Source organism: Saccopteryx leptura, chromosome 5 (genome assembly GCF_036850995.1).
Source record: "Saccopteryx leptura isolate mSacLep1 chromosome 5, mSacLep1_pri_phased_curated, whole genome shotgun sequence".
Taxonomy (NCBI): domain Eukaryota; kingdom Metazoa; phylum Chordata; class Mammalia; order Chiroptera; family Emballonuridae; genus Saccopteryx; species Saccopteryx leptura.
Window position 1 is genome coordinate 126656927 of NC_089507.1, and position 27069 is coordinate 126683995.

General features: G+C 37.8%; 1 protein-coding gene across 9 annotated transcripts in view; it reads right to left on the reverse strand.

The window, feature by feature from the left end:
- Positions 1 to 27069, reverse strand: part of MLLT10 (MLLT10 histone lysine methyltransferase DOT1L cofactor) — a 289716-nt gene that overhangs the window by 137725 nt on the left and 124922 nt on the right. For 8 of the 9 annotated variants that reach the window (XM_066384587.1, XM_066384586.1, XM_066384583.1 and 5 more), the window contains 3 exons: positions 14260 to 14363; positions 12813 to 12906; positions 10794 to 10889 (listed from right to left, as the gene is read on the reverse strand). In XM_066384587.1, coding sequence (XP_066240684.1) covers positions 10794 to 10889; positions 12813 to 12906; positions 14260 to 14363 — 294 coding nt within the window. The remainder of the gene's footprint in view (positions 1 to 10793; positions 10890 to 12812; positions 12907 to 14259; positions 14364 to 27069) is intronic. The other variant, XM_066384585.1, reaches the window with a different exon arrangement.

Sequence of the window (27069 nt, forward strand, 5' to 3'; positions counted from 1 at the left end):
CGGTAGAGCATCGGCCTGGCGTGCGGGGGACCTGGGTTCGATTCCCGGCCAGGGCACATAGGAGAAGCGCCCATTTGCTTCTCCACCCCCCCCTCCTTCCTCTCTGTCTCTCTCTTCCCCTCCCGCAGCCAAGGCTCCATTGGAGCAAAGATGGCCCGGGCGCTGGGGATGGCTCCTTGGCCGCTGCCCCAGGTGCTAGAGTGGCTCTGGTCGCAGCAGAGCGATGCCCCAGAGGGGCAGAGCATTGCCCCCTGGTGGGCAGAGCGTCGCCCCTGGTGGGCGTGCCAGGTGGATCCCGGTCGGGCGCATGCGGGAGTCTGATTGTCTCTCCCCGTTTCCAGCTTCAGAAAAATACAAAAAAAAGAAAAAAATATCTAAAAAGAGCCTCCCAAGATGAGGAAGATGACAAAAACTTGCATGGCAAAAAGACTATACCCCCAAAATAAACAACTTAAAAAGCATAACATACTTAAAAATCTCAACACAGGAGTAAATATAATGCGCCATAAAGTTATTTCTCAAAAGTACCCCATCCTAAATAAAAGTTAATTTGATCCTCAGTTCAAACAAGCTCAAGAACAAGATGATAAACGGAGAAAGGTAAAAACAAATAAGCAAACAAAAAACCCCAGGAAATGTAGAACCCAAGTAATTTAAAAGCCAAAATGAATTAGTAAATAAAATAGAAACAGCAAGGAAAAGAGTATACATTGTGAAAAATAAAAATACTGCTAAAAGAAAGGCATGAAATAATCACAGTAATATAATTAAAACAGCAGACATTAAAGCAGCCAAAAAGGAACTTCTGAAAACAAAGATAGTCAAACATACGGATAATGTTTCCCTAAAGTAGTAAATTTAATGAATGGGAAACAGAAGATGTATTCAAACTTTTGTAAAAAGCCAGAAACTGAAAAGAAAAAACATTCTGAAAAATTCTGTTATAAAATGTTTAACAGCAAGATTTATCGGAATTAAACTTAAGTGCGTGTAAGTGGGGATGAGGAGAGATTGCCTTTAGTCTTCTCCAGAGCAATACTCTAGGCCCACTGTTTAAATTCTTAGGGAGGAAAAAGTGTGACCCAATGATATTATTACAGCCAAGACATAGTTAAAAAATTAAGGCAAGAAGGAAACACTTTCCATCATGAAAAAATTCAGAGAATACATGTCCTAAGAACTTATTCTTTTTTTTTTTAAAGAGTTTGATCCTCTGTAAACAGCCTGTCCTTTATGATCTGATATCTGTGTGATTTTAAAAATTATTTCTTAGAGATTTTATTTATTGATTTTAGAGAGGGGAGAGAAAGAGAGAAAGGCGGGGGGCAGGGTACCGGAAAGTATCAGCATGAAGTTGCTTCTCTATGTGCCATGACTGGGCAAGCCCGGGGTTTCGAACCGGTGACCTCAGCATTCCAGGTCTACACTTTATCCACTGAGCAACCACAGGTCAGGCTAAATTATTCTTAACTGAGTTTAGTTATTGCTGTCATAGCCACAGCTATTACAGACTAAATCCATTACATAGACTGATGGTACTTAATTGGTTTCTTGGACACTGCTAATGACTCCTTTGCCATAAAACTCAATGATCCAGATCAGTTCATATGCACGTTGCAAGACTCCAATACAAGCTGTAGTGCTTTCCCAAGAAAACCTATATTCCATTGCCTTTTGTCACCAATAGACATGTCAGGATTTAGTACAAGTGTCTCTCTGATTTCCAAAGCTTTCACTATTGAGTAGTAAAATCAGTAGCATGAGGCTCAACAGCTCTTACACTAGGTATCACATACCTCTCCTAGCAGGGTTGGCTGAAAAACCCCAATAAAAAATAAAAGAAAGTGGGAAGGGGAAATATAATTGAATTAGAGAAAAAACGTTCTTGTCATGGAGTGACTGACAGTTTAGAAATATTGTTGCTTATGGTAACATACAAAATAGAAAATGTATTTAATGAATTGTATAATTTGAGGAGATTTTCTAGGTAATATGTTGAAGATACAGTCTGATTTTTTGCTGTTTATAGTAGAATGCAGGAATAGAGAGATAAACTAAATTAGAACTATTGACAAAAAGGAACCAAGACTTGCTGGTTTTGAAAATTCCCTGTCTCTAAAAGTGCTTGTGAATTACCAAAGAAAATCACCCCCTAGTCTCATCACTCTGTTCTACAGGCATGCATAAATGTGTATTCATGCATTCCAGTGGTATTTCAGCTGATACAGAAACCAAAGCAAAGTCTTTACCAAGGCCTAAGACACACTATTATGTGACTCCTATGACCTTTTCGGTCTCTTGGCTTTAAAAGGGATGAGGGCTGTTTCAAAGGCCAATTTCCCTTTGGTTTCTTCTGTACTTGATTCCATCAGTTCCTTTAGAGTCCGGACTCCAGTACCTGTTTAGTTTTATCCTCATTTCCCATATTTGATAGACCTTCTTAGGAAATGGGAAAACATTACCTGCTCTTCCACTGCAATGAGGGGCCCCCCAAAACTACCAGGCCGTTTTGCCTCATCAGTCCTCACAGCCATTTCTCTAGGTCAATGAAGTGGATCTTATGAAATTATTACTCAGTGGTACTGTAAAGGCAGTGGACAGACACTGTTTCTGAAACATAGTTGTACATGGCAGGCCTATGTCAGTTTATTAGAAATAGCCTAGAGTTCGTGGCAGGACACACAACTCCTTCTCAGGTACCCTGAAAAATCTGCCCCCTTGCTCTTACTTCAATATCATGCCTTTTTCTCCTTCTAGCACTATACCTAGGCTCGGGATGTAGGCAAACCCTGGCTCTCCCATATTTTGTATTCTTCTGTTTGCACTTTATTTTGTTTCTGAAACTTGCTTTTCCTAGGGTCTGTACTATCATCCTCTTTTACTGCTATAACTCACTTTCAGAGGATGGACAACTTCTTGTGGACTTAGCCATAGAGGGGGTTTACCCAGTAACAGAAAGTTTTTTAAGGAGAACACTTTCATTAATATATTACAGTGTCATCAGTTACTTACAGAAGTACTCCCATTTGAGCCACCAAGTGGAATGGTAAGCAAGTACTAAGTGCTGACATAGGAAGTATCAATAGAGTCTGACTGATAAGTAATTGTAGTTGTTTTTCTGCTCTGTGGAATGTCAGTGTCTCTACAGGGCAATTTTAAACTAATATCTGAAAATCACTCTATTGTGCCACAATCACAAGTGTAAGAATTTATCCCAGGGAGAACACTGTCACAACTGCCTATTGGTGAGGCTTTGATGAAACTTGAGTTCAAGTTGAACCAATTCATCCGTTCACTGTTCTTTCTTTTTCAAACAAATTTAGTTGTGATGCACTATATTGAGAGAACTTAAGAAGTTAATTGATGCCTTCATTTTTTAACACTACCCTAATTTGCTTTGTTTAAGCCACTGCTGTTTTCAATATGTACATTTCCATGTATTATAAAAACATTTAAATTTTTTAAATTATTAATCACATATTTTTGATGATACTCAGAATGTGTTTTTACATGGGCAAATTTTGGGACTGTTGGATTGAGTAATATATTTCAATATATTTTACAAGATTTTTCTTCTCGGTTGTGGAGTGTTATGTCTCAGAAGCAGTTTCCCCAAAACCTACTCAAACTCTTGAACTTTGTGAAAAAACTATCTCACACCTTTTATTTCCATTTCAACTGATTTAGTACCTACTATTAAAGTACCTTTTCCTCAAATTGATAAGATTTTTTTAAATTGCAAATATTGGATACTTTATTACATACCTGTGTTCATACCAGAAATATGATAAGCTGCTTGCCATAATGAGTTATATAATATACCTTGCTTTTTCTATATTTTAAGTGTCCTAAGTACAACTTCTCAAATTTATAAAATAAAGGAACTTCCCAGTCTCTCCAGACAGCAAACAATGCTAACAGTAAGGAATGGTCAAAGGTAAAATCTAGGCCACTGTAAGAAAACCACTGTGTATGAAGGATATGGCTGTAAAATCCACTGTTAAGATATAAGGTAGCACCTCAGAGAACCTGAAACCATTGAGGTTCAGAAAGTCATGGTCATGAAAGACAAAAAAAAATGAGGAAATATTCTAGACCAGGAAAAACTGAAGAGACATGACAATAGTTAAGTGCAATGTATGATCCTGGATTAGACTCTGGACCAGTTAAATTGTTCCTCCCTTTATATTATGGAGAATATTAGCAGGTAAAATTTGAATATGATCTGTAGATTAGCTAATAGTTCTGTAACAACGTTAATTTACTGATTTTGAGAACTATACTGTAATAATGTAGAATTTTAATCATATTTATTAAAACTACAGATTAAAGTACTTAGGGTAAAGGCCATGATATTTGTAATTTACTCTCAAAAGTCCAGAAAAAGATGGAAGGGGGGAGATAAACAGCAAGGAGGGTAGAGAGGACACAATGAAGTTAATATGATAAAATGTTAACATTTTGAGAATTTTGGTGAACGGTGTAGAGAAAAAGTATGTAACATTTTATAACTTTTCTAAAAGTCTAAACCAGGGGTCCCCAAACTTTTTACACAGGGGGCCAGTTCACTGTCCCTCAGACCGCTGGAGGGCCGGACTATAAAAAACCCATGAACAACAACAACAACAAAAAAACATGAACAAATCCCTGTGCACACTGCACATATCTTATTTTAAAGTAAAAAAACAAAACGGCAACAAATATAATATTTAAAATAAAGAATAAATTTAAATCAACAAACTGACAGTATTTCAATGGGAACTATGCTCCTCTCACTGACCGCCAATGAAAGAGGTACCCCTTCTGGAAGTGCGGTGGGGGCTGGATAAATGGCCTCAGGGGGTCGCAGTTTGGGGACCCCTGGTCTAAAATTTAATCCTTCAAGCTGGCTATCCAAATGCCCCAGAGTAACAGATAAAACTAGCATTACTTACAAAGCTCCTCATGGTAGTCTCTGTTAGGTAGGATAAACAGTTATCAGGACAGAAAAAGAAAAAGAAAAAAAGAGGGGGTTATCTCACCCACTGAATGAGGAAGTCAACAGTCTTAATACTTGACAAAACAAAAGCACCAGATGTTCAAACAGCCTTGAAACCCTGCATGTTAGTCCCAATATCAGGGAAGGGGAGCCTTAAAAACCTGCCTATTAGCCCTGAGAACAGGGAAACAAAATCTTAAAGCTAAGAGTATATAACTCCTAATACCCCAACAGGTGCAGCACTCGGACTAGCTGGGTTTGCCTGCTTGTGCTTGTGCCCAATGTATGGCTTTGCTTAATAAACTACGTGCTTTGCTTGAATCCTGCAGAGAGAAAAAAAAAAAAAACGATAAAAGGCAAGCTTCCACCTCACTCAGGGCTGCATTATCATCTTGGTGCTTGGCCTTTTCCTCCCTTGGAAAGTAATAAGGTCTTCTGCTTCAGCATTTCTACTCCTTGTGAATTCTTTCACAGCCTGTGCCATGGGCCGACCTAAGTCTCATCTCGTGTCACTCTGAAGCTCCACCACACACACACCCCAGACATGGTGAACTGTTGTTCTTGAAAAGCCCTGCCCTCTCTTAACTGTCTGCACATGTGGAGGCTTAAAGCTTTAACTTGAGTGGAAGATTTCCAAAGGTGAAATACCCCCCAAAAGGCAAAAGGATGACAGGCAATTCTCAATGCTGAATTTTAAAAAAGATACAGAGATGCAATGACAACTCTAAGAGTTTTATTCCTCTGAGGGCCATAGCAATAGCCCAGTTCTCTTCCAAAACATAAGTAGTCCTTAACAAAGGGGAAGTCTAGTCAATCCTCTGAGATTCACAAAACATCTCTGAGGTTCACAAATCTCCAACATACCTTAAAAGTGTTTATACTGGCAATAGCTCCTTTATCTATTGCCAGCTATTAATAACATAATGGAAATTAGGGCCAGTAAAGGTGATGGGGTTAAGAAAAATCATTCTAGCTGTAGTAGAGGACAGATGGATTTCTGGCAAACCTACCAGGAAATTAGTGCATTTTCATATAATACATTCATTATAAGAATAGTACTACACTTTTGATACATTATAGATTAGTTAGTGTTGAGGAGTGGGAAAAGGATGAGTCAATGAACTGGTACAAGATTACCTCAATGTCATAAATAACCACTGATTTCTAAACAATGAATGACCTACAATTTAGCCTTTAGAAAAAAATCTTCTCTGAAGCTGGGAGCCTCCCAATAAAACCACATATTATAGTACATATAACGTGTTTCCATTTCCTAACCCTTGTTCAAACCTCACTCTATGGCAATGCTCCTATAAACATAAGAACACTAGGCTTAAAAGAAAATTCTATTTTACAATAAACATTAACTCTGGAATTAAACTCTCCCTGTACATAGCTTTAATTCATTTCAAGCATGTACTTTATACCTTTAAAAATATATGCGGGCCTGACCTGTGGTGGCGCAGTGCATAAAGCATCGAACTGAAACGCTGAGGTTGCCAATTCAAAACCTCTTGCTTGCCTGGTGGTCAAGGCACATATAGGAGTTGGTGCTTCACGCCTCCCCCTCCCATTTCTCTCTCCTCTCTCTAAAATGAATTATTAAAGAAAAAAAAATTTTAATATATGTCAATTTTTCAATTTTGATAGGAACTGCCCTTTATTCAGTCATATCTCACTATTAACTTTTCTTCTGTCCTTCTTGCTCGCATGTCAGTTAATATCTAACCACTATTAACATATCTGGGCCTCATAAAACTTCTCTAAAAAGCAAAGGCATGTATTTTATTATTTTATAATTATATAAAAAGTTAGCTTATAAATTATTGATTTAATTTTTAAGTAAGTGATTTGGGTAACACAATATTTAGTATTAAATACTACTTATCACCTGACCGGTGGTGGTGCAGTGGATAGAGCACTGACCTGGAACGCGGAGGTCTCTGGTTCAAAACTCTGGGCTTGCCCGGTCAAGCCACACACGACAAGCAACCAATGAACCACTGGAGTGAAGCAACTACTTCTAATCTCAGCCTACCGCAACCCACCCCCAGAAATTCAATAAATAAAAATCTTTTAAAAAAACCTCCTATTGTTACTTAAAACTTAATAAATATTTAAAAATATGTGCCAGAATTAAGGCAGATAAAATAATTCCGGAGAGTCCTTCTAATATACCTTCTGAACAATATCACCCAAATTTAGCTCATAATCTATACAGTATTTTAAAAAACTAAAATCTGAATGGATTATGAATGCTACCTTTTGATGCAGTATCTTTCACATTATAAGCATATTTTCAAGGCAACCCTACTGGATGTTTTAAGAGGTAAGGAGAGGTGAAGAGAAAAATAATCTACAACATCAAATCTTTTAAGCTGTATTATCACGTAGCATCATACCATATTAAAAAGTCCCCTCACAAATACTACCAGGGCAAGCAAACAAGTCTAATGTAACTTTATAGTATGTTCACCTCACAAACTTTATAGATCATCTGAATATCTTAGTTATTACAAAATAAAATGCATAAATGGATTCTAAGTTTGACAACAAACTCAAGTTGTGCTAAACTTACATATACAGATGGAAAATTCAAATAGTATTTGCACACTAATGAAAATGCTAATTTGCTAAAATTTATAGCTAAACAAGTTTGACTAACTAAATACAACGTTTTTTACTCGATATTCAACAATGCAAAAACATAAAAGTCTGATTCATTCTTAGAGCAAGAAAAATTATTAATAAAGTTATCAGCACTGTTATTTATTAAACATTATACTACCTTTAATAATTGTTCTTTACAAATAACATGACAGGGCCCTGGCTGCCCAACTCAGTGGTAGAGCGTTGGCCCAGCGTGTGGAAATCCTAGGTTGAATTCCCTGTCAGGGCACAAAGAAGAAGCGCCCATCTGCTTCTTCACCCCTCCCCATCTCACTTCTCTCTCTCTCTTCCCCTCCTGAAGCCATAGCTCAACTGGAGCAAGTTGGCCCTGGGCACTAAGGATGGCTCCATGGGCTCCACCTCAGGCGCTAAGAAGAGTTCAGTTGCTGAGCAACAGAGCAGTACCCCAGATGGAAAGAGCATCACCCCCTAGTGGGTTTGCCAGTAAATCTTGGTCAGGGTGCACGCAAAAGTCTGTCTCTCTGCCTCCTTTCCTCTTACTGAATAAAAAAATAAATAACATGACCAGCCATATATTAAGATAAATATGATTGGCCCTGGTTGGGTAGCTCCGTTGGAGACTGCCCCCAGTACCCCAAGGTATTGGGTTCTATCCCTGGTCAGGGTACATACAAAAATCAACCAATAAATGTATAATAAGTAGAACAACAAATCGATGTCTCTTTCTCTTTCTTTCCTTCCCTTCTTCCCTCCCTACCTCCTTCTCTAAAACTCAATAAATTTTTTTTAAAAAAAGATAAATATGGCCTGACCAGGTAGTGGCACAGTGGATAGAGTGTCGACCTGGGATGCAGAGGTCCCAGGTTCAAAACCCCAAGGTCGCAGGCTTGAGCAAGGGCTCATTCAGCTTGAGTGCACGGTCGCAGGACTGAGTGCGGGACCAGACATGACCCTATTGTAGCTGGCTTGAGCCCAAAGGTCACTGGCTTGAGCAAGGGGTCACTGGCTGAGCTAGAGCCCCGCAACCAAGGCACATATAAGAAAGCAATCAATGAACAATTAAAGTGCCGCAACTACGAGTTGATGCTTCTCATCTCTCTCCTTTCTTATCTGTATCTGCCTCTGTCTCCCACTAAAAAAAAAAAAAAAAAAAAAAAAGAATCATACATTAAACACTTTAAAAAAAAAGTGTTTTAGTGTTTTACTTAGTCCCTGGCTAGTTACCCAGTGGATAGAGTGTCATCCTTGGCATACCAAGGTCACAGGTTCAATTCCAGGTCAACATATACGAGAACCAACCAATAAGTACACACTAGATGGAACAATTAAGTAAAACAACAAGTTGATACTTCTCTCCCTTCACTGCCACCTTCTTCTCTATCAATGAAAAAATTTTTTAGTTCTTTTTAATTTATTGATATGAGAGATAAAGAGAAACATCGATTTGTTGTTCCACTTATTTATGCATTCATCACCTGATTCTTGTACGTGCCCTGAATGGAGAACAAACTTACACAATCTTGGTGTACGGGGATGACACTAACAAACTGAGCTACCCAAACAGGGCCAGAGAACACTTTTTTAAACAAGATTATGCTCATGAAACGGCATAAGAGAATAAAATCACTGGTAAAACTTCTTCACAATTCATAATGAGCCCCAAGAACTCTTTGGCGGTGGATTTAAAAGCTTACAATATTTCCCCATGTATAAGATGCACCTTAATTTTGGTAAGATGCTCGAAATTTGAAAAAAAAATGTATTACACAAAGTTACTAAACTCAAGTTTTATTCATCATAAAATTCATATAACTCTTCATCACTGTCAAAACTCCGATCCATTAGCTTGTCCTCATCTGTGTCTGATGACGAATCATTGTCTTCAACAATGAGTGCAAAAACAAGTGCAAAAAAGCAAGAAATGAAAGAAGTCTACATCCACCGTGTAAGACGCACCCAGTTTTTAGACCCCAAATTTTTTGGAACAAGGTGCATCTTATACATGGGGAAATATGGTAACTTAAATCTGCCACTGCCTCTTACTAAAACTGCTAATTAAACCAAATCTGCCATATTTTCATCTGCAAGCCAAACAACAGACAGTAGGACAGAACCTCACTACTGTCACCATCACAAAAGCACCTCATTAAAAAATGAAAATGAATATGTATATTTGCTACCTAAAACCTACAAAACATTCCATAAACCTCACCAGTGCTATAAAAGTGAATAAAATTCTAATTATTTAACTCACAATTGGAAAATTAACCTAAAAATTACAAAATTAAGCTTTTTAAATGTTTATCTTTAAAAAAGACACAAAGATAAATTTAAGCCAAATTTCTTTTTAAATAACATTAGCTTTTCAATTACCTTCCCATCCCAAGTATTTAAAACATGAAAACGTTAGGTAATTCAGCTTTTAATACAAACAGTAGAAATATGTTTCAAACTGGTTTATACCAACTGTTTAAGAGTAATATTATTTTCTAATTGAAAATGTCCTTTGTGTTCTCACTTTGTTAAAAACAATTCATAGTAATCGTTTTACTACATTGGCAATACGTCCTATGAATGACTCTACAGTATTTATTAGCTTACTAAAAATTACTCATAGCCTTTAAAAATAAGTAAAAATGTAAGCAGAAAATAGGTAAGTCAGAAGACAGATTAGTATTAGGCAAGCTTTTAATGTTTTAATTAAAAGATAAAATATTCTGAAACAAATGGTATGACATTTGACCATTAAAAATAATAAACCATTAGTACCACTGGGAGAAAAAAATACCTCAAGAATATATAGAACTTCCAAATTGCTCTATTATAAAGAAAAAAGCTGATTAGCTTTTTACTTACATGTGAAATAATCAATTAATATTTAGCAATAAATTATTTTTGCTGAAGTCATCTAAAGATTTCATAAGATGACCATAGTAACACATGCAAGAAATCCCTCTCATGTATTCAATCAGGTTGTATTTCAAATTTTAAGTTGAAATGGGTGCAACCATATTCACAAATATGGTATTATTTTAGACCTCCTCTTTGACTTGATACTCTTTATTAAACAAAAATATTTGGTATTTCAGTGTCTACATTCAGCTATCAAGAACTTAATTTTATCTAAAAAAGGAAAAAATCTATTAAGTCGATGTGCTATATATTTAGCAACAAGTCCACTTACTTTTTTCTCTTTCTCATGATGTTTATCCTGAGAGTGAGAGGAAGAATCACTTAAACTTTGATCATATGACCTATTAGATCCCCGTTTGCTCTTTTTCTAAAAAAGAAAATATATATACATATATGTATATGTATATAAAAATTTTTAAAGAATCTTGTTAGGCTTAAACCAATTCAAGTGTGAAGTATTTCAAAATGCCAACTGAAGTAAAAAGTGTCTCACTATTTTAAACTATATAATCCAGCTTAGACATCATCCATATATTACTTATTACATTATAAAAAAAAACTAACCCTAAATTTAACATTAATGCCATATTTTTGTATTTATTAAAATGTGTGAAGATAGACAATATCTTCAAACAAGCAGTAGCTTGTCACTTTAAAACCACTTCATTAAAGAAATCAACTATAATTTTCAATTTCTGCTTTCAACCAAAATAGAGAATGCCATATTGAAGAAGGATGCCAAAACTAGAAGAAAAAAATATTTGAAGAGTTACTTTATGGCACTAAGAAAAGCAAGAAGCCTTTTAATCTCAAACAGTATTAAGGCAAACAGTTTTCTAAAAACTTGTTTCTGCAGTTAAAAAAAAATTAAATGTCAGTATTAGACCTACGCATTTTTCAAAGCATTACTAAAAGTGTTACATATTACCGCTTCAAACTATTTATACAATTTCATAATAAAGGATAGTGAGAGTTATTTGAGGTGTTTAAAACTTGGTGATACCATAACTAGTAAGTTTAAACTAGATAAAATGACTATAAAAGGTGCTCAAATTCCATGCAATATAGAGCTTCTACAACCTTATTATTCAACACTTTTTATTCCCCTATTAGCAACTGGAAGAACAGAACGTCAATAACTAGCAATGAGAAAATTCTATTTACACAAACTTCAAAATCCATTTTCATTATTTCTATATTTTATCTATATCATCCTTGTTTACAAAATGAAAATTTCAACCTGCTTTTAACATCTAAGAAGCCAAATTTTCAATTGTACTATCTCAAAATTTCTCTTACACACTTCAGTATTCTTTGTCAGTCATTAAAATACATGTCTTCAACATCAAACTATATATACATACTTTTAAGTATGTCATATGCATGAATCAGAATATTGGCATTATGAGCTGTTAATTTCAAGCAAAAGGGGAGGGAGGGAGGGATGAAGGAATAGTGGGAAGGTAGGAGGGAGGGATGAAGGAATAGTGGGAAGGTAGGAGGGAGGAAGGAGAAAGGAAGGGAGGGCCCCATCCACAAGGGAAAGGTAACAATTAAAGGCTTTTAAATTTTTCTTAAAGGATATTAAAGAAAAACAGTGAAGTCTTAAACTTCAGTATACATCTGTAATCAATGACAAGTGAGAAACAAAACACTTGGGACATTAAAGAAATATTAATCCTTCAAAGGGGCATAAACAAAATATTTAATATTTAATAATTAATTATAAATTACTAACTCACTCATCCATGCTACTGTGTAACAGTAAAGACTGACCAAGTCAAAAATATTCCCCAAAGTTGTATTTAAAATACATGTTCTTGAGATATTGAACTAAGAAGTTACAGAATAGCCTAATTTCAGTTTTACTATCTTCTAGTACATAAATGTACTATATACAAAAATAAATAGCAATAGGAATAAAGCAAAAAGATGAGAAATAAGTGATAATCACCAAAGGTATATAAATTTCAAAAATCAAATTAAGTAAAAATAGTAGTTACAGAGTTCTTTAACATTTGTTTCTTCTACTAAATGTATACCTACATTTACTATTAACTATTGATATATATTCTATATTAGAATTTTAGAATATTCACCTTTATAAGTGAACTAAAATAAAACAAAAATTTTTTAAATTACTACATCTCTTTAGCCCTAGTAAAGAACATGCTAACCAAACCTAATCTCAAATAAAATTCAAAGCAAAAGAAACAGCTATTATGCCTTTTTTAAGTGTCAACTCTACTGTCAAAACTAATCATTTAGCATTTTAATATTAAATTCTTACCAGCTTACTAAAATGGTATTTACAGTAGCCACAGTATTGAACATTATCTGCACCATTCCCTTCTTCTTCACAAAGTAGTCCAGCAAACTGAGCACTGAAAATAAAAGCCAACTATATTAATACACGTATAAATACACTGAAGTTCACTTGCAAGCATGTAATATTTTTAAGAAAATCTTAGGTCTCTTAAGAGAAAAAGGGAATATAAAAGGCTTTATTCTGGCTGAGACCAAGTACACTTCACCAGATCCTGTGGCTGATGTCTTCTGAAGTTATATTTATGGTTTAATGTAAACTTTTCACCCATCTCTAACAAAAATGAAGATTTATACATGTTTTACATCACAAAACAACAATGAATTTCTTTTAAAAATTCCCCTCCGTCCAATAATTAACACTTCATGTTACTTTTCAATCTGTATCAGAGGTACAAATGGAAAGGGCAGGTCTCTAAAGAGCCGAAATAACATGTGATAGTATTTACTCATGGATGTATATTACATACTATTAAAAGAAAAAGATTCAAGTCCTAGCACAGTTTAGTAGGCAAGAAAAACCATAAGCTGTGTTTTTCAATTAAAAACAACAAAAGAAATGGAACTGAAACCCAAAATTATAATATTTATACATTTAAAATATATAAAGTACTAAAATTTATAATCACCACCCTCTCAACTTGCCATTCCACTTTTAACATTACAAAACATTAGTATACATCTCATACTCAAAAAATAAACTTTTAGCATTGGAAAATTAAGTGCAGTATTAAGAGACTTTATAAAAACCAAACGTTTATTTTCTATTCCCCAAAAGTAATCTAAAATAGACTTCATAAATCTACACACTAAGAGTTCAGGAAATAAAGCACATGCCTATATTGACTATTAAATACAGACTGATTTTTAAAATTAGTAAGTAAATGTATTATTCGCAGTCTTTTACTATGAACTACTGTCTATTGTGTTCAACTTTTTAGGATAACTTTTGCTCTTGAATTCTTATGATGAAAAAACATCTAAGCAACTTTTTAAGAGGTAGTCACTATAATACTAAGAATGATGATGGTTGCTTTTTTCTCCCCTTAAAACACTGACAGCAAATAAATGCTTCGATCATTCATTAAATCCTCACTAATATTTCAGGCACTGCACTAAGTTTACCTACATCGTCTCTTTTAATCCTAATAACAAATCAAAGTGTAGGTAACCAACATTAATATTTTAAACAAAATGACTGAATAAAAAGATATTAAAACCAGGGCCCATCTACTAAAAATTCACTCTGGTAAATACATTCAATTATTAGAATTATCTTTATGACAAGTAAATCTAAACACAGAGACTATCCCAATAAAATTTACTGTAAATAACATTTGGGTGCCTAACTAAGTCTTTCATTACAAGGTATTCCCAATTTCAGTTCTGTACAATGATGGAGACATACTTACCATGTCACATGGAAAGCCTGCCTACATCCATGTTTATTACATGTCATGCAAGCACCAGTGGCTGCTTTGCTTTCTCTTCCTTGTTCATCACAAATGTAGCAAGTCTTAGGACAGAGAAACAAAAACAAAAATGACACAAAACTTTAAAGTGCTGTTCAGGAATCTGAATTTTACACTTATCTTCAGAAGTCAAGATCACGGTTTACTGTCTAATTTATTTTACTTCAAAACATGAAATCATTTTTTCTGACAGTAACCTAATTTTTACAAACAATAACAACATAAACAATGACATATAAATAAACCTAGGGTTTCACAAAGGCAATGTCTTCCTTAGACTCAAAAATCCTAAGAGATAAGAAGAATCTTCATAGGCACTGAGACCAGAGGACAGGACAGGACATAGCCTACCACACCTTGGTCTTAAAACCTCCTCACCAATATTCAACTGATCCCTGATACAAGGCTGTAAAAAGAGGTTTTGCCCTTCCTTTCTTCTGGAAGTAAGCATATCAAAGGGAATCTGATACAGGTTGCTGAGAGCTAAGAGATGAAAATCCTATGTCAATGAGCAAGGTTTAGGCCAGGGGACCCCAAAAGGCCACATGCGGCCCCCTGAGGCCATTTATCCAGCCCCCTCCGCACTTCCAGAAGGGGCACCTCTTTCATTGGTGGTCAGTGAGAGGAGCACAATGACCATCTCATTAGCCAAAAGCAGGGCCATAGTTCCCATTGAAATACTGGTCAGTTTGTTGATTTAAATTTACTCGTTCTTTATTTTAAATACTGTATTTGTTCCCATTTTGTTTTTTACTTTAAAATAGGATATGTGCAGTGTGCACAGGAATTTGTTCATAGTTATTTTGTTTGTTTGTTTTTTGTTCATAGTTTTTTTTACAGTCCGGCCCTCCAACGGTCTGAGGGACAGTGAACTGGCCCCCTGTGTAAAAAGTTTGGGGACCCCTGGTTTAGGCCATTCCAATCCTCCATATGAATCCCACATGGGTTCATTCAGATCTACCAACCTGACATAGTAGGCCTGAAAGACACTTTAGCTAAGAAGGTCAGATAACCCCAAGAAATATTGGCCAATAACATTCACAGCAATTTTACCATCTGTTTCCTTTTCCCAAATGAAAATAGCTGATTGACAGTACAACCTTTGGTGAAAGACTGAATTATATAAATGGAAATCTATGAGAATCTGTATAATAAATATAATTATCAGCTGACTAGAATTTAAGATATAATCTGATGATACACTTCTAAAATGGGACCAATTTCTGAGCAGTAATAAGGTATAACCTAGCCAATTTCAGTAGGATAACATGTATTTTTAGAGCTAGAGATATTTTCCCCACTATGCACTGTGGCACCAAATGACACCATTCAACATTTACCAAAAAGCCTAAGGTCTAGTAAGATAAATGAGTATCAAATCCTTTGTTGAAAACTAAGGATTCAGCCTGGCCTATGGTGATATAGTGGATAGAGCATCGACCTGGAATGCTGAGGTTGCCAGTTCAGTACCCTGGGCTTGTCCTATCAAGGCACATACAACAAGCAAACAATGAACTACTAAAGTGAAGCAACTATGTGTTGATACTTCTCACTCCCTCTCCCTCCTCTCTCTGTAAAATCAATAAATGAAATCTTAAAAAAAAAAAAGATTCAGATTCAGACTGAACTGAATTAGAAAAATTACTTCATACCTATAAAAAGTCAAGTCCTGAGTTACAAGAAAACCAACCTAGACATACGGAATAAGAAACATCTCTAATCATTCAAATTATAAATAGAAAGTATGAAACAATTACAATGTAAGAATTTTACATACATTTTTTAGTCTACAGAGGATCAAGAAGATTAAAAAAGAAAAACAGAGCTGACTAAAACAGTAACATTTTATCCGATGAAATTCTGAGAAAATATACAAATAGGCCTGAAAGAATATCTCAGTAACTTCCAAAGAGAAGAGAGTGAAAAGATACCATTCATTTATTTGCCCATTCAAAAAAATTACAATGTATCTTTATTTTTTTATTGTTTTGATCTTGATTTTCTTTAAAAAAAAAAAAGGAAAGAGAGAACACCCAAACTACTAGTACTAGAATAGCAGAGAGAAGAGCTCCACCTATCTCCCTCATGAAATAACCACTTCACATGTGAAAAACAACCATCTGAAGTCTCTAAGAATTGTCTTACAGAAATATAACAAATACAGAAAATTTTATTCAAGAAAATCTATTAAATTTCAACAAGAACAAGAACAGTGTCTGTGACATTTAAGCCATGACCTGATCCTATCACCACCACCCCACCTCCACACACAGAGCTAGCTCTCTGAGATGGAAGTTCCCTTCTGTTGAGTGTGATCATGGAAATAAGGGCTCCCTCTCACCCTAACTCCTAGTCTATGGTTATGATTTTACCCAAGGAGGGTCAGGCTTCTAGTGACTCTTATCCTACTCATCCCTGGTAGATCCTCCTCATAAATTCCCATTTGACAACAGGCCAAGAATCCTGGCATCCTATCATCCCTTCCCCAGCTCACTAGTAGAATGAACAGGCTAGGAAGGACAGGTAAATAGTGGTTACTATACCTCCTTCCCTTGTTCTCGCACCCTGTCAAAGTATAGGTGTATCATTCTGGAGAAACAGGGTGCTGTCCCCTTCCCCAGTTCCAGAGCAGTAGTGCAGAGTTTGTGCCCCAAGGCTTTAAGACCAAATACCTCAGCAGCTCTGCCAGAAAGGACTTACATTATTTGGAACAGGGCTTGGAGAAGTTCATGACTAAGGGTACACTTTGGTGGTGAGCAATTAAGACAGAACTGGAAGATCTAAGATACTAGGAGAAGCAAGCAAAACAGCAGGCCAGTCAGAAGACTAATACAGAGAACCAGAGAAAAACAGAAAATAAGGTCTCTCTTAGGATCAAATTCCTCTCTGGGGGCCCAGAAGGCTATGTGCATAAACTATGTTACACCCACTCAGAAGAAATCAAAGTGGGATTTACAGCAGACTTAAAAGCACTCCCTCAAGTCACACACAAAGCAAACAATCAATAAGGCTCAAGGGACTTTAGTACAACCTATGATCAAAACCTCACAGAACAATTACTGTATTTTCCTGTGTATAAGAGGCTCCAATGTATAAGACGCACCTTATTTGGGGGCCCAAAATTTGAAAGAAAAAAAGTATTACATAAAGTTATTGAACTCAAGTTTTATTCATTATAAAATTCATACAACTCAGCGGTAGAGCATCGGCCTGGCGTGCGGGGGACCCGGGTTCGATTCCCAGCCAGGGCACATAGGAGAAGCGCCCATTTGCTTCTCCACCCCTCCCCCTCTCCTTCCTCTCTGTTTCTCTCTTCCCCTCCCACAGCGAGGCTCCATTGGAGCAAAGATGGCCCGGGCGCTGGGGATGGCTCCTTGGCCTCTGCCCCAGGTGCTAGAGTGGCTCTGGTCGTAGCAGAGCGACGCCCCGGAGGGGCAGAGCATCACCCCCTGGTGGGCAGAGCCGGGTGGATCCCGGTCGGGCGCATGCGGGAGTCTGTCTGACTGTCTCTCCCCGTTTCCAGCTTCAGAAAAATACAAAAAAAAAAATTCATACAACTCCTCATCACTGTCAAAACTCCCATTCATTAGCTTGTCCTCATCTGTGTCTGATGACGAATCACTGTCTTCATATATTGACTCATCCTCAGTTCCATCTATGGCATTTGAAATGCCACAACCACTGTATAAGAGCATCCAGTTTTTAGACACCAAATTTTTTTTAAAAGGGTGCATTTTATACATGGGGAAATACGGTAGTTACTCTTATAGCAACTCCTAAGTATCCAGACTTGAAAATAAAACCACACTCACCTGACTGGGTAGTGGCTCAGTGGATGGAATGTGGGTCTGGGATACTTAGGACCCAGGCTTAAATCGCGAGGTTGCTGGCTTGAGCATGGGCTCATCCGGCTTGGGAGTGGGCTCACCAGCTTGAGTGCAGAGTACCAGCTTCGGCATGGACCCCATGGTCACTGGCTTGAGCTCAGAGGTTGCTGGCTTGAGGCCAAGGGTTGCTGGCTTGGGTCCAGGGTCACTGGCTTTAGCAAGGGGTCAATGACTCAGCTTCCCCCCCCCAACTCAGTCAGGACACATGAAAAAGCAGTCAATGAATGGCTGTGGTACTGCAGCTATGAATTGGTGCTTCTTATCTCCCTTGCTGTCTGTTCGTCCCTGTCTCTCTCTAAAAATAAAATAAGGAAAAAAAACCCAAAACACACTTATACTTGATGGTCTAAAAGACTGTATATATACTCAACTCAAGGCTACATGTTCTCAGAAAGGACTGAAGAAAGAACGAACCTTGGATGTGCTTTTTTTTTTTTTTTTGACAGAGACAGAGAGAGGGACAGATAGGGACAGACAGGAAGGGAGGGAGATAAGAAGCATCAGTTCTTCACTGTGGCACCTTAGTTGTTCATTGATTGCTTTCTCATACGTGCCCTGAGTGGGGGAGGGGGGGAGCTACAGCAGAGTGAGTGACCTCTGGCTCAAGCCAGCAACCTTGGGCTTCAAGCCAGCGACCTTTGGGCTCAAGCCAGCAACCATGGGGTCATGTCATGGTCCCATGCTCAAGCCAGTGACCCCATGTTCAAGCTGGTGAGCCTGCTCCCAAGCCGGATGAGCCCATGCTCAAGCTGGTGATTTTGAGGCTTCGAACCTAGATCCTAAGTGTCCCAGGCCAATGCTTCATCCACTGCGCCACTAACTGGTCAGGCTTAGATGTTCTTCTTAGAAACTAAATCTAAGTCACACATCCACATGGAATGACAGAGGATTAAAATCTAGCTAAGAAGTCTCAAGCACAATCTTTTGACTAGTAAGTGGTTTATGTTAACCCAAAGGCAACATAAGAAGTCAAGCTTAAAAAAAATAATAAAGGAAAAGACATTTGAGTGAGGTCACTTGAGACTATACATTGGTGGAAAAAATAGACATTAGTCCACCCAAATTGTTAAGCAAGTAATTGAGCAAACAATGGAACCCACAAGGGGAAGGAAGAATCATTCTCCAGACTGGCTATAAGATACAGGGTAGGACCTGTGGTGGATGAAGCACGGACCTGGAAAATGCTGAGGTCACAGGCTCAAAACTTGGGGTTAGCGCAGTCAAGGCAAATGCGAGAAGTAACTAATACGAGATAATATTTCTTGCTTCTCCCACCCTTTCTAGCTCTCTCACTCTCTCTAAAATCAATAAATACAAACAAATAAATAAAAAAAGATATAGAGTGGGGCAAAAGTAGCTTTATAGTTGTTGAGTATGCAAAACAGCATTTATTCTTGTATTATTGTTTATTAATTATTGTGTAATTCTCCAGGCGAACACTGTAAACCTACTTTTGCCTCACCATGTATTATCTAAAATGTCCCTTCCAACAAAAAATTACAAGACATACAAAGAAACAGAAAAGTGTAATCCATGCACAAGAGGGGGAAAAAGCAGCCCGACCAAAGGTGGCGCAATAGACAGAGCTTTACCCAGGGCTCTGAGGGTCCCAATTCTAAACCACAAAGTCACTGGCCAGAGCACAGGTTTATCGGCTTAAGTATGGGTTTACCAGCCTGAGCGTGGGGTCACTGACTTGAGCATGAAATCATCAACATGATCCTATGGTCACTGGCTTGAAGCCCAGGGTCACTGGCTTGAGCTCCCAGTCAAAGCACTTATGAGAAGAAATTAATAAACAACTAAAGCAATCCAACTACAAGTTGATGCTTCTCATCTCTCTCCGTCTCTCTCTCTCTTAAAAAAAATAAAAAAGAACAAGAAAGAAAAAAAAGGGGGAGAGTAGGCATTTGAAACCGCCTGGGGTGGGAAACTGCCTAGGGTGGGGTGGGGGGTGGGGGCATAGAGCACAGATGTTGGACTTACACGACTTCAACCAAATGAAAATTCAGGAGTTTAAAATTCAGTTACAGGGCTCAACAGATCTGAGTTGCTAAAAAAGCAACAAACTTAGAATCAATAGAGATTATACAACCTAAAGAACCAAATTTTAAACTTACAGTATCTAAAGAACAGTTTCAGAGAAATGTGGGAAAACATTACATGTACCAACATATGTATAATGAGAAAATCAGGTGTGAAAGAAAGAGATGGAAACTGTATCTGAAAAAATAATGGTCAAAATCTTCCCAAAATTTACAAAAAACAACAATCAAAAAGCTTAACAGGGCCTGACCTGTGGTGGCACAGTGGATAAAGAGTCGACCTGGAACGCTGAGGTCGCCGGTTCAAGACCCTGGGATTACCTGGTCAAGGCACATATGGGAGTTGATACTTCATGCTCCTCCCCTCTTCTCTCTCTCTCTCTCTCTCCTACTTCTCTCTAAAATGAATAAATAAAGTCTTAAAAAAAAAAGCTTAACAGCCTGACCAGGTGGTGGCGCAGTGGATAGAGCGTCAGACTGGGATGCAGAGGACCCAGGTTTGAGACCCTGAGGTTGCCAGCTTGAGCACAGGCTTATTTGGTTTGAGCAAAGCTCACCAGCTTGAGCCCAAGGTCACTGGCTTGAGCAAGGGGTCACTCGGTCTGCTGTAGCCCCTGGTCAAGGCACATATGAGAAAGCAATCAATGAACAACTAAGGAGCTGCAATGAAGAACTGATGCTTCTTATCTCTCTCTCTCCCTTCCTCTCTTTCTGTCCCTCTCTCTGTCTCTTTCTGTCAAAAAAAAAAAAAAAAAAAAAAGCTTACCAGGGCCTTGGCTCAGTGGTAAAGCATCCGCCCGAAATGTGGAAGTCCCGGGTTCTATTCCTGGTCAGAGCACACAGAAGGGTCCATCTGCTTCTTCACCCTTCCTTCCCCCTCTCTATCCTCCTTCTGCAGCCATGGCTCGAATGGTTTGAGCCAAGTTGGCCCTGGGCTCTGAGAATGGTTCAGTGGCCTCGCCTCAGGCACTAAAATAGCACAGCTGCTGCTGATCAATGGAGCAGCGGCCCCAGATGGGCAGAGCATCACCTCAGTATGGGCTGGCCAGGTGGATCCCAATTGGGGCACATGTGGGAGTCTGTCTCTCTGCCTCCCTGCCTCTCACTTAATTTAAAATACAAATAAAAAGCTTAACAGACTCTGGTCAGGTAGCTCAGCTGGTCAGAGCATCAACCTGATATGCCAACGTTGTGGGTTCCATCCCTGGTCAGGGCACATACAAACGAACCAATGAAGGCATAGGTTGAACAGCTCTATGCCTATCTCTCTCTCCCTGCTCTCTCTCTCTTTAAAAAAGAAAATCAGTCAGAAAAAGACAAATACCATATGATCTCTGTGCCAACAAATCAGAGTCTCTTTAAAAAAATGCTTAACAAATTCCAAGAAAGATAAACACACAGAAATCCACACCCAAAATGACAGAAAACAAAATAAAGAGAAAATCTTGAAAACAACATGAGAAAAATGATTCATTACATATAGAGAAACCACAATAAAATTAACACCTGAGGTCTCATCAGAAACAATGGAGTACAGAAGTCAGTGGAAAAACATACTCAAACTGCTGTAAGAACAAAACTATCAACCAAGAATCCTATATCCAACAAAATTATATTGGAAAAAAAAAGGTGAAGTAAATACATTTTCAGGCAAACAAAAACTGAAACACTTTGTTCTCCAAACCTAACTAAAAAGAACCATTAAAGGAAATTCTTTAGGCTAAAATCAAGTGATGCTATGAAAAAAAATAAAACCAAGTGACAACAATAACTTCAATCCACACACACACAAAAAAGAGTTTCCATTCATTATACCCCAGAAAAGTTGAAATTAAAATATAAATAAATAAAATATACCAATTAAAAAAGAACACACCAATGGAGAATATTATGCTAAGTAAAATAAGACAGTCAGGACCCTGGCCGGTTACCTCAGTTGGTTAAGAGTGTCATCCCAAAATGACAAGGTCGTGGGCTCGATCCCCAGTCAGGGCACAAACAGGAGGCAGCCTAGGAATGCACAACTAAATAAAACAACAAATGAATGCTTCCCTTCCCCCTCCCCTCTCTCTCCCTTCCTCTCTCTGTATCACTAAAAATCAAGAAATATTAAGCCCTGGCCGGATAGCTTGGTTGGTTAGTGTCATTCCAGTGTGTGACAGTTGCCAGTTAGATTCTCCAGTCAGGGCACATACAAGAGCAGCTCAATATTCCTATCTCTCTCTCCCTGCTCTCTCTCTCTTTAAAAAAGAAAATCAGTCAGAAAAAGACAAATACCATATGATCTCACTTATATGTGGAATCTAATGAACAGAAAATTTAACAAACAGAAAAGAAATAGAAACATAACTTTGTTGAACAGACTGATGACTGTCAGAGGGGAAAGGGGATTGGGAACCTGAGTGTACAAAAGGTGAAAATATTAAGAAACAATATATATACATACATATATATATATATATAAACACTTAGATACAGATAACAGTATGGTGACAGCCACAGCAAAAGCGGAGGTGGAAGAGGGCCAAGGGGGGGATAAATGGGGAAAGAAACTTTACTTTGGGCAATGGGCAAATGATGCAGTATGCGAATAATGTTTTGTTGACTTGTACAGTTGAAACCGGTACAGTGTTGTTAACCAATGTCACCCCAAGAAATTCAATTTTTTAAAAAAAAGTCAGAAAAAAAGGGAAGGGAGGGAGGGAGGGAGGACACAGAGGGCTCTGACAAAGGCAATTATGTAGGAAATGATATAAGACCTGATAAAAAACAGAAAAATTAGATTTCCCTTTCTCATTCTTCTCTCAATTTTTAAAAAAGATTTTATTTATTGATTTGAGAGAGAGAGGAATGGGGGCATCAACTCATAGTTGCTTCACTTTAGTTGGTCATTGCTTGCTTGTCATATGTGCCTTGACTGCGCAAGCCCAAGGCTTTGAACCAGCAACCTCAGCATTCCAGGCCAACGTTCTGTCCACTGAGCCACCACAGGTCAGACATCATTCTTCTCTTAATTTAAAAAGCAATTATATAAAACAATGTCATGAATTATAAAAAGCAATTATATAAAAGAATGTCCATGAATTATAATGTTGGGACTATAACATATAAAAATGTAATATATTTGACAACAATACAATTAAAGTGGGTGGAAATAAAGCCATAGTGTGGTAAAGAAATAACATTGTATAGCAATTTGAACCCACAGAAAAAAATAAAAAGAAACAAAAGTGGTAAATAGGAATATATACATACATACACACTATAAATAAATCTCCTTCTCCTAGCTCCTTTAAAAGACATAAAATTATAAAAATCAATAAATTTAACAATGTACTGTGGGGTTTGTAGTATGTATATATAGACATACTACCTATAGTAATAATAGCACAAAAAGGGGGAAAGGAATGGCTCTGTAAGAATGAATATTCTAAATTTTATTGGAGATAAGTAAATTCTGGTGAGTCTATAAGCCCTAAAGACACATCACTAAAAAAATTACCTAAGCCTGACATGTGGTGGCGCAGTGGATAAAAGCATCAACCTGAAATACTGAATTGGCAGGTTCAAAACCCCAGAATGCCTGGTCAAGACACATATGAGAAACAACTACAAGCTGATGCTTCTCATTCCTCACCCTCTTTCTCTCTTCCTAAGAATCAATTAATAAAATTTTTAAAAATAAAAGAAAAAAGGCCCTGGCGGGTTGGCTCAGTGATAGAGCGTCGGCCTGGCGTGCAGGAGTTCCAGGTTTGATTCCCGGCCAGGGCACACAGGAGAAGCACCCATCTGCTTCTCCACCCCTCCCCCTCTCCTTCCTCTCTGTCTCTCTCTTCCCCTCCCGCAGCCAAGGCTCCATTGGAGCAAAGTTGGCCCGGGCGCTGAGGATGGCTCCATGGCCTCTGCCTCAGGCGCTAGAATGGGCTCTGGTTGCAACAGAGCAACACCCCAGATGGGCAGAGCATCGCCCCCTGGTGGGCATGCCAGGTGGATCCTGGTCGGGCGCATGCGGGAGTCTGTCTGACTGCCTCCCGTTTCCAACTTCAGGAAAGTAAAAAAATAAAAATAAATTAAAAAAAAGAAACTCCAAAAAATGAAAGAAAAAATCACTCAAGAAATTTTAAAATCATGCAAGAAATAAAAATGATACACTAGAAAACATCCACTTAAAATTAAAGAAGGTAATACAGAAGAAAAAGAACGAAGTAGTCACAAGACAAAGAAAACAAAAAGTAAAATAGCAAACATAAACCCAACCATATTAAAAATATCAGTGAATATAAAAGTACTACTATCAAAAGGCAGAGAATAATAGAATGGGACTGGGACTTTGCAAGGGATGCTTGTTCTGCCTGCTTCTATCACATAAGCTCCCTTCTTTATGTGTAACTGGCATGTGACTCTATAGGCTAATTAAAGAGGTCTCCCCTAATAAACCTGGCACTGTGGAAAGATCCCCCACACCAAAAATGGTTAAAAAACAAGTTCAATATGCTGCTGTTAATAGGGGGCATATTTTAGATTTGAAGTTGCAAGTAAGTAAAAAGTAGACTGACAGCTGTCGAAGGGGATGAGGATTGTGTGAAAACAGTGAAGAAATTGAGCAAAGAAAAAAAACTTATAGACACAGACAACAGTATGGGGATTGCAGGAGAAAAAAGCAGTGAGGGGAAGTGAAGGAAAGTAGAGGGGGAATAGATGGTGATGGAGGGAGACTTGATGGGGTGGTGAACACACAGTGCAATATTCACATGATGTCTTATAGAATTATACACCTGAAATCTGTATAATTTTATTAACCAAAGTCACCCCAATAAATTAAATAAAAAAGTTTTTTAAAAAACAAATAAGTTAAAAGTAAAAGGATAAAAAAAAATTACCATGCAAAGGGAAATTGGAAAAGAGCTGGAATGGCTATCATTATATTAGACACGAACACACATACAAAAGGCATTTGAAACAAAAATATAATGACAGACATTTTCTAACAAGAAAAAAGGTCAAATAGGAAGATATAACAATGATAAGCATATACAAGCATCTAACAACAGAGCCTCAAGGCACATGAATCAAGGTAGAAAAAAACTGATTTGGTAATTTTAAAATTCTCATTAAATAGCTTTAAATCAGGAAGAAAACTATCAACTACCTAGGATTATTGAGGAAATGCTCCTAAACAGCAAAATCACATCTAAACAAAATATGTGAATAAGCTATATTCAGAGGCAAATTCAGAGCCTGGAATTTTTCACTTTTTATTAAAAAAATCATACTTTTACATGTTTTAAATAAAAGAAACAGTGTTCATATCAAAAGGACACAGGCCAAATTCTAAGAAGTAGAATGCTTAATTATGCCAATCTTAAGAAAAAGCCATTAGAACTAGAAAACCAAAATTCTTCTTGAAACTATAAAAGATTTGCAGTTGCAAGGCAACCAAGTAACCTGAACTCCAAGGAAAAATGCACTCATCCCCACAACCCACTAACAACCACAAGACATTCAAGACTATCCACCAATGATATAAGAGAGGAAACAGGCAAAGAAGAAATCAGCTAAAATTTTAACAAATTGCTAAAGGCTGATTGTGGGCTCCTGTGCAACCACAGACACACTTACTCACAGGCTCTATTCTGTAAACATTTACGAGAAACTCATGGAGAAGACTGAAAGCAAGGAGACAAAACAACCAGAAAGAATCTTCCTTGGTGGTACGGGCCTGAAGGAGGGAATGAAACATCACAGGGAGGGGGAGGGGAAGGGGTACAAAGAAAACTAGATAGAAGGTGACGGAGGACAATCTCTCTTTGGGTGATGGGTATGCAACAGAACTGAATGACAAGATAACCTGGACATGTTTTCTTTGAATATATGTACCCTGATTTATTGATGTCATCCTATTAAAATTAATAAAAATTTATTTTAAAAAAAAACAACTTTTAATCTAAAAAAACAACAAAAACACATCACAGAGAGAAAGATACGAAGCCCCACCTTTTGCCCAGACACTCCTTTCAAAAGGCTTAAGCAACTGGGGAATTTACAGAAAACCCTGTCACGCCCATGGCGTGGAAAAAGACCCACCATAGTTAGGACAAAGGAAAAATAATCTTTTATCCTCAGGCAAGGAGCAAGTAAAATTACCAACCCTAGGATCTGCTAACAATACAACAGTATTAGAGGTCTTCTAGGCTGAGAAAGAGGCAGGAAGCACTCTCTCACAGATCCTTCCACAGATACAAAGCAAAGTATGTCATAAGAAGGGAAAGGAACAGTGAACCTGAGGTCCAGATGTACACAAAACTGAGGCTAGCCCAAAACAACAGAGAAAGTCTGTAAAGCCAGTAGCCAAGGCCACCATCACAGCCGCCCGGCCCATGCAGGTTCGCATTGGATTCAGACAGTCGGTAAAGAAACAATGGAGCCAAAAACTGATGGGCCATCATCTTTAATCCTAGCTTGCTCCCGGCGGGCAAGTAAAAACACACACTGGGCTCCAACCCACTCATTCAGTGCTCACAAAGCTACTGACTTATTCGAGTTTCCTAGAATCAAAGGTTTCTAGCTCACCAGATTTTATTGACCTCTGTCCCCCATCTCCTTCCTTCTCCCTGCATAAACTCTGCACAAACTGGCTTCTCACTCAACACTCCGCCATCTTGGCTGCTTCTCCTGGCCCCCTCCACGTGGCCTTTCTCTGCTCTCCTCTCTGCTCTCTGTTTTAAAGCTAATCTCAGGAACCAAGTGAACAAGCTCCCGTTCTGCCCCATTTTATAGTGTAGAAATCCAAACCTTGGCCCTGGCCGGTTGGCTCAGCG